At 38.4% G+C, this 9363-nt stretch overlaps 1 protein-coding gene across 1 annotated transcript in view; it reads right to left on the bottom strand.

The window, feature by feature from the left end:
- Positions 1–262: 262 nt before the first annotated feature.
- RHOQ (ras homolog family member Q) overlaps positions 263–9363 on the bottom strand; it is a gene marked incomplete at both ends in the record, with an annotated part of 29530 nt that continues 20429 nt past the window's right edge. Inside the window, 3 exons of the mRNA XM_084234418.1 lie at positions 263–418; positions 3655–3750; positions 4043–4207. Coding sequence (XP_084090544.1) covers positions 263–418; positions 3655–3750; positions 4043–4207 — 417 coding nt within the window. The remainder of the gene's footprint in view (positions 419–3654; positions 3751–4042; positions 4208–9363) is intronic.

Genomic DNA, 9363 nt, shown 5'->3' with positions numbered 1-9363 from the left:
CTTTTTTTAAACTATGAAACCCCTGAGAGATTGTACCTTCTAGTTGAAATAAAGTATTTATAATAGATTGTGGCTTCAGATGCTGTTTACTGCTTCTTGGATCTTTAAGAAACATTCTTAATGAACTTTATAGAATTTGGAGGACAGGATTTTGTTTTTCAAGTTTTAAACTGCTTCATTATAAGAGGTCTGGGTATAGCTGTAGCATTTCATATGCTTTCTGAGAAAAAAGGACAGTTTCCTTGGCCACTGTAGATATTTCTCACGTAATCAAACAACAATTTATACATCTTGATCCTATTCTTTTTTTAACTGTGTGTTTCTTTGGAGTTAAAATGGCTATGATAGCCTCATCAAAAACAGTCTTCAATCCCTTCTGGGTTAAAGCTGAACATTCCACATAGCAGCATGCTCCTATCTGGGAAGGAGAAAAAAATTCATAAATATATAATTGATATGACACAAACACACCATCATAAGAAAAGTTATAAAACACAACTATAAAAAAAATGAAATCATATTCATGATAGATGTTAAAATACAAATTTTCTATGAAAAATTCATCAAATATCTACGTGGGGCCTTCTATATGCCAAGCACTGTTTTAAGTGCTGGGGACTTGTCAAGGAACTGAAGAAAAGAGTAAAGTTCCTGCAATATGATGCTCACATTTATTTAGTTCTACTTGGGCAGGGACACACAAAGGAGGGTCTGTGGAGCAGATGGCAGGCAGTTTGTGTGATGGAGAAAGGTAAAGGGGGATGGGCAGTGCAGAGAGCAGTGGAGGTGGTGGGTGGAAAGTGAAATCTGAGCAGTGAAGAATACCTAAGGGCAGGAATCTCAGGCAGATAGAGGTGCAGATGGAGAGTGATGCAGGTGCAAGCTTGGAGCATTCCAGGAACAGGAAAGCAGGACAGTGAGCAGGGGCAAATGGCAATAGATGGGATCATGAGGCAGTCTGCTTTCAAGACTAGTTTCTATTCTGAGGACTCATTCATTCATTCACTGAAAATTTGCTGAGCACTCTTACCAAATGAGAAAGTGAGGAGCAAAATTAAGTGCCTATCCTACTCTCATGAACTTTACATTTTAAAAGAAGACCATGGACTAAAAAATGCAGAGGTAGAATGTCAGAAGCCAATACGTGGTTTGGAGAAAAATGGGGAATGGAGATAGGGAGAGTAGGGATAAGATCAGGCAAGGTCTCATCAAGAAAATCATTTGAGCAGAACCCCGAAAGGAGTGAAAGATTGAATAATGTCCACACAGGGAAGAATATTCTGGACAGAGGGAACAGCAAAAATACAAAGTTCCTGAGGAAGAAGACAGAAGGATAGCAAGGAGGCCATGTGCCTGGAGTACAGTGAGTCAGGAGGAGAGGTAGCAGGGGTCTGCAAGGCACAGTAAGGACACTGGCCTTCACTTACTCTCAGTGAGCAGGGGAGGCACTGGAGGAATCTTATCAGAGCAGTGATCTGATCCGAGCTGTATTTTAAAAGACACTCTGGCTGCATGTTGAGAACGGATTAACATGGGGCACAGCAGAAGAAAGGTTAGAATCTGTTCAGTTAGCCAGACGAGAGATGAAGGGGTCTGAAGCAGGCTGAGAGAGATGCTAGTAGGAATTTTTGGATTCTGGATATAGAAGGTAAAGCAATATGTTTTGTTGAAGAGTTGGTGGGGTATGGTATGAGAGGCAAAGATCAAATGGGATTTTCAAGGTTTTGATCTGAGATATTCGAAGACAGGCTTGAAGGGTGAGATAAAGAAATTTCTGTTTTAGACATTTCCACGTTGTTTAGTCACCCAGATGAAAGTGTTGAGTGAGCAGTTGGATAAGGACATCAAGAGTTCAGCAAAGAGAAATTTGGGAAACTTTATCAGGTCATTCAAACCACAAGACTGATGGAAGGAAGCTTGCCTAGGCGTGGGAATGAGTATGGAAAAAGAAGAAACATTTCCAAGAAGCTGAGTACTGATCCCTGGGTCTTCCAACATTCAGAGACAGTGTGTGAGGAGGTGGAGAAAAAGTAAATAAGGGGAAACCCTAAGAGAAAGATTCAAGGAAGCCAAGCAATGACAGTTTCAGGAAGGAACCAACTGTGCCAAATATTGCTGACAGGTCTAGAAACAGGTCATATTGTTTTGTAACCACTTTTTTTTTTTCTTAAATTACATCATAAATATGAACATCTCAACATATATGAATTTTTAATACATGCAGGGCTTTTTTTTTTTTTGCATCTATTAACAACTCGGCAAGTTGGACACCCTCTCCTTCTAAAAACATCTTTATAATTCTCTTAGGAGAGAGATCCCTATGCATGCAACTATGTGGTCAAGTGTGTGTACAGCTTTAAGCTTTTTGCATATTGTTAAGATTGATTTTACGCAATGATCAACAACAGTACAACAGAATGCTCATTTCTTTGGAACAGTGGCTATTACAAGTAATACCTCATTTTATACATGGAAATTAAACTTACATTTGACTAAGGAGTCTGAACATATTTTTTGTCATGAACAGCAATCTGCATTTTTGGGTGAATTTTCCATTGATATTTTAAACTATTTTACTATTGGGGGTGTATATATATATATATATATATTTAAATTATTAACTCATGCAACGAATTCCTATACACTAAGGATACTAATTCATTTTTCTGTAACATGTGTCAAGTTTGTTACATGACTTCTAATTTTATTTCTGGCATTTGCTGTGCTGTTAAATTTTTATAGTTAAAGCACCAATACCTTCACTTATGACTCTTATACCTTTCTTATATTTAGAAATTTCTTCTTGCCCCAAGATTAAAAAATTGAATACATGGAATTTCTAAAGCAACTTGTTTGTAAAGCTATTTATCTTGTTTTTCAGGAAGCCTGTCCTCCAAAAAGTTTTCTTCTACATTAAGAAAGATCTTATTAGATTCTATCTCCACAAATGTCCTATTAAAGTCCACAACATCTGTTATAGCCAAGTGGAGAAAAAAGTAGACCAAGCTTTGGGACAAGGAAGAATATAAGTTAAAGATATTATGTGCATCGCAGTTACACATCCTTTTTGTGGAAGGAATATATTTTCCACCCTCTTCATAAAAAGATTAGAGGAAAATTTAACATTTCTTTTCAAACCTAGCCTTTGATTGTTTCTAACTGCAGATTTAAACCGTCATCCCCTGCCCCTCTACTCCATACTCCCTGAGTCTTAACTGATGACAGTCTGATTTGGTCCAGTACAAATGTTTATGTGTTTAAGAAGGGCTTAAATATCAGGATATTTTGTTGATAACTCTTTCTACACATGGTTTATACGCTGGTGGTATAGCATAGAGCCAGCCCTGGGCATAGTCAAGGCCCTGGAGTGAGACCTTGCCTGAAACCCATCTCTGCCGTTATTACTTGTGGACCCTCAGGCAAGTTACCTGACATTGACGGGCCTCTGTTTCCTCTTCTGTAAAGCTCAGGGGCGGGTAGTCAAACCTACCTCAGAGTCAGTACAAGAATGAAATGAGCTAATGCATTAAAGCACTTGGCACAGTGCCTGGCATACAGTAAATGCACAAGAAATGTTAGCTTCTATTATTACCTTGGCTTCTTTACATTTATTTTATTTTACATTATTTTAAAATTTGGTAAATGTTCCATTACCTCTTTTGCTAGTTTCTGTCCTTGTTCCACACATATAGGCTTTTCTTTCATATCATTCAGTCTTGCTAAAGTTTTGGGGTCATCTCGGAGATCAATCTAATTAAGAAAGGTCAATAATGTCCCATAATATTATAAGTCTTTCAAGATAAATCAAAGTGTAGTCCCATTTAATTCCCACATACATATTTTTAAAAGATTAAATAAAAGAACTTAATTTTTTAAACCAACTAATGTAATTGCTTTCTTTGGGCACTACTTTATCCAAAAATGTGACAGAATTTACTATAATTTGCCACATAATCATTTGCTAATCTGTAGGACCAAGAGTCAGAGCAGCCACAAGAAGACAAGCCACAGTTCATCCTGAAGTGGTTAAAATCAGACATACCTGAGTTCCTATTAGTAAAAAGGGGACATTGGGTGCGTATTCCTTAAGCTCCGGCACCCACTCCTCTTTCACATTCTGAAATGAGGCTGGATTTACCACAGAGAAGCATATTAGGAAGACATCAGTCATTGGGTAAGATAAAGGCCTCAGACGATCATAGTCTTCCTAAAAAAGAAAGAAAGCCTTCATTGTTTCCATTGCCATGTCTTCAGTTTGCTAACATGTCTATGAGATGACAGGGTCAGAGAAGCAAATTCAAGAGTATTCCATTTGTGGGCCTCCCCGATGGTGCAGCAGTTGAGTGCTGGGCTACGAAGCTGCCCGCAGCCTCTGCAGCGCAGGTTTGATCCCCGGCTGCCAGCGAGGATCCCACATGACGTGCAGACCTCTCCTGCCACCTGCCGCTCCCCTCAGCACTGTATTTCATCAGTCTGCCTGTTCTGTTCCCCGCTCTGGCTCTGGTGAATTCTCTCACCCTCCTGCGCTTCTGACGGTACCCAGTGCTTGTATAAATAAATAAATTAATTTAAAAAAAATGATTCCGTTCATTCCATTTGTTTCTGCTGTTGTTCCTTTTGGTTCTGAACACCAGTGGGGTGAAAATATGGCAATATCTTTACAACTACAATGAAACCTTTTAAGAAAATACATTGAGACTACAAAAGCTGTCACTGGCAACATTTTTAACTAAAAAATTTGCACAAAGAACTGACTGTTGCTAGATGGTGTAAGTGTTGTCACTGGTAATAACTTATATACTGATGCTTGCAATGCTTACTGTTCTCTCTCCCATGTGGCATTTATTTAAACTGTTTAAGAACTAAATGACGTAAACCATGATCTCTGTTTTCCACTTGAGTAAACTAAGGCATAGAAGTTAAATAACCTGTAAAAGGATGTCAGTCAGTAAACCTTGGCAGTTTTTATTCCAGCCGCTATCTCTATATTCCTGAGCAAACTTATGCTTGGCATGGTCAGGAAATGAGGTATTCTCATTAAAAATCACTCCCTATCCATATTTAGATTTCCAATTTCCACAGAATTAGAAATGGGGATGCTAGCTCATGGGATTATGAGGACTAAATGAAACAATGCAACTGAAGCACTCAGCATAGTGCAAGGCACATAAAAGATCCAATTCCAAGGTTTTAAAATAACTTCTTTATCCCATGGGAAATTGATTTTCCTATTCCTCTGCAAATCCACGCAGGGTCCCATCAGAAGTATCCCAGCCCTGGCTTGCTAATTTTACTCCAACAACAAAGACAAAACTCCTTTAATGAGAAGAATTTCCACAGTGGTATCAAAAATACATAAATCAAGCTGATCTCTTGAGGACAGTATAATCTCCAGATTAATAAGAGAGAATGCTATCTTATTACTGTACTAATTAGTCATTTTGGAACACAAGAGCCTATAGACTAGTTAAAATGTAACAAAAAGATTTATCAAAGAAAATCAAATTAGATACTTTAATGAAAATTTTACTTTTCAAGTACGTTTACCTCATCAGGGAAATAGAATATACCCTTTTTCTCTAGGAGTATATGACAAGTAATAAAAAAAAGTGAATGTAAAGTCCTCTAGAAATGCTTAATAATATTAATCCAAATATCCTACAGAACACAAGTCTGTCATGCAGGTTCCTTTGATGATGATATTGAATACTGACTTTTCTCAATGAGAGAAAGGAAACTAAACCAATCATTTGTAGATATCTGTTAAATTGCAGATTTTGTTGGAATAATTGTGAAAAACTGAGGTTATAAAAAACAAAAACTAGTGTATTTAGAACACCTTGGAGAGAAATGTAACTTCTTAAGTCTGAAATATCTAGAATGAATTTGTGCTCATAATTTCCAGTTAAATAATTGGCAGTTATTATAAGAATGTGACCTTTCTACTTCCATCCAGCCTGAGTAATTAGAAGTCTAATAATAGACAGAAAATTCAAAAAATAAATTATCCCCTGTGCATACTGTATCCCGTATCATATAAAACTTGTCACTGGGCAATCATTTGAGTGAACTAAATATAAAAAATTGAATTTGGGGGTGAGTGAAACATGCAGAATCTTTCATTTGAGGCTATGGATTTTAACTTGAATGACACAAAGAAAGTTAATTGTAGAACAACTGCCCTTACTTCAAAATAATCACTCATCAAAATCAGAACTTCTCACAGTCAACTCTCTAGTGTTCTCCTAATTAACAAATCAATTATATTTTAATTCCAACCAAAAGGTAGGTACTTAAATATTTCAATATGCTAACTGGAACATTCTCAGGAGTAGAGAAAAGCATATTCCTGACAACTAGTTCATATCAAAACTATAGAAAACAATGTTGAGTTTGGTCAAAATGGTTGTTAGAATACTTAGTAAAATCTTTAGCTTCTTAACCAACTGTCTAAGTATAGGAGTTAGCTAGTTTTTAAAAAGTATATTCCAACAGCTTAGTGATTAGGCTGTCCATTCTTGTCAAGAGTCCTTGATCTACAATGATAACAATCCTTGAAATAGATCACACATTTACAACCTGACAAGAATATGCAGGCTGTAAAAGAAATGTTCTTTGAGTCGAAAAAAATCTTCAGGTGAAGCAGGGAGCCGAGGCAAAAAACAACCAGCTAGATGCCCCTTAAATGTACCAGGTCACAAGCAAGCAGTGCCTCTGGGAGCCTCTACTGTGTCCCCTTCATGTGGATCTGGGCGCTCCCTCTGACTTCAGTGCATTGTTTAAAATACACGCTTTGTGGATGTGCATGCTTATTTAAAATACATATCCACAGTACTTATTTTAAACAAAACCACTTACACCGGACAGTGTAGGCCTTGCAGGGCTATATGTGATCTATAAAACACCTTATAGGGCCTCCCCGGTGGCGCAGCGGTTGAGCGCTGGGTTGCGAAGCTGCGCGCGGCCTCTGCGGTGCCGGTTCGATCCCCGGCAGCTCCCCGGCCACCAGAGGAGGGTCCCACATGGCGCGCAGACCTCTCCTGCCGCCCGCTGCTCCCCTCAGCAGTGTACTTCGGTCCTTCTGCCTGCTCTGCTCCCCGCTCTGGCTCTGGTGAATTCTCTCACCCTCCCGCACTGTACCCAGTGCATGTATAAACAAAAAACAAAACAAACAAACCAGTAAAACAAGTAAATAAAGCATGCCTCTATTAAAAAAAAAAAAAAAACACCTTATAAACATTGGTGAAGCTCTCAAAATATACCAGTTTGTTAAAAAATAAGGCACCATGCTCAAATGAGCAACTGCACTGTGATACATTTGTGCACTAAAGCTTTGTGACCTCAAAGTCTCAGCCTGGAAGACAAGACACTCAGTGCTGGTGTCAAACACGTACAGGAGCCCCAAGAAGGAAGGGCTTGATGGATGGGGACACACATACATTGCTCTGAGGGAGTTCCAGGAAGGAACAGAAATGTGTGTGAACACTAGATTTTCAAGTCCAAATGTGGTAATTAAGGAACACTAAGAAAGGACTTCTCAGAAGAGATGGCATATGAGTTGAGTATTACACAATAATTCTTCATCAGACAAGCAAAAAATGGTCCATTTTTTGGTGCTTTGAGGAATCTGCACACTAAGCTCCAGAATTTTAAAGTTTATTTGGCTGCTGACTACTTTAAGAGTTATATAAGACAGTGAGCAACAGTGCTCCCCTGCCCCACGCCCAACAACTGGTGCCTTGTGGTATATGAGGAGCTACTCTGCCACTTCCCGGTGCACAATGGTCATCTCCATGTGAAACATCTGTTTGAGTGAGAAGTTCAAAACAGGTAACAGGCATGACCCTCAAAACACTCAGCCCCCCAAAGAGTGGTGCTATCCTGAAGTCAAGGGGCCACATGGGCAGCAGCTAGCTCTAAAGATGGGTGTTTTGTCCTAAATGTAATGCATCAACTATCAGCATTGTTGCAATAGTTCTGGTAATAGTAGTCACTGAAAATTCATTTCCTTTGTGTGGTCCTTTTACTGCTTTTTAGTTCATTTATATTTAATTTGTGAAATAAGGATATCAGTCCTTACTCTCTTAAAAATAACTATTTTTCAAAGAAGATGGTTTGAGTCCCCTTTGGGGAGCATCTTGCTAAGTTTGGTTCAAAATGTGTCAATGGTGTATTTATTGAACTTGCCTGTCAACTCTCATTACTGTTGGAGTAAAGAAAATTGGGGGAGGGGAAGTCATTATTTTTAGATGCAATAAATTCCTAAGAGGTAACTGTTTTTCCAAAACAGTTTTTCCAAAACTTTTCAAATATTTTGTTCCTGTTTCTTTTTTTTAATCTTCAGTTCAGTTGTGAAAAGGCATTTATATATCACTAGCCTAATTAGTTCTCAGTAAAATTACTGCAATTGATGATTGAGCTTGTAACTTTAGCAACTGTCATCTTCATATATTGTCATTTGTACTGTCAGTCTTCCAAAGAATTTACCAATTATTTGAGAGCAGTGATCAGATTTTTGGCTTCTTTTTCATCACTGTCTTCCTTTTGGTTAACTAACCAATCATAACTTCTGTTTAGATGAACTATAGATAAAGGAAAGAAATTTTAAATATGCTGTGGAAGGGTCAGCCCCTGAGAGCAGGCTCTGCCATGATCTACCCCTGTCACTAAGAACCAACACTTCCTCTTCTTTGCAAGAAGAGACTGAACTAGATCGCCACGGTGCGTGGTTAAAAATGCTCAAACTAACACTTTTTACTCTTGTGAGCAGCCCGAGTAACAGATTTAATGTGGGAGGAGGTTTCAACTGTTGGATAAAAATCAAGTTTCAGGATTCTGTTTTATCTAAACTGACCCCACCAGGCAGAGGATCAAGACTTAGCTAAATATGGCCTTTCGGCAAGCTTCATTTCCCCATCTGTGAAGGGAGAATAAATATAGCATACACATGTTAAGATAAATGAGAGAGCTGGTCAAGTGTTGTGAGCTCTTGAACAGACAAGCCTGGCTTTCCAAAAAAAGACAAACCACAACGTCGGAGCCAGGGCAATTTCTTTTGTGCATGGTGTGATGACTTCCTTTGTTGTAAAGGATTTAGAGCTGAAATTCTGTATTTTCTGAAGCTGTAATTACAAGTCTCTTTCACTGAAACAGAGGTCAGCTGGCCTAAGGCAAGCAAAAGAAAGTAAATGTCAGGTCACATGTCCCTGCGATATATTCCTTTTCTAACTTTCTGTACAGAAATTTCATGTTGATAGAATACTCATTGATTCATTTTGACAGATCTCTGCTGACCACAGCATACGCTCTAGCAAAAAACAGACATGGAACTGCCCTCACAGAGCTCATGGTAAAGTTGATCCT

The sequence above is a fragment of the Talpa europaea genome, assembly GCF_964194135.1.
Source record: "Talpa europaea genome assembly, chromosome: 6".
In the NCBI taxonomy this organism is placed as follows: Eukaryota; Metazoa; Chordata; class Mammalia; order Eulipotyphla; family Talpidae; genus Talpa; species Talpa europaea.
This window is presented reverse-complemented; position numbering and strand designations above follow the sequence as displayed.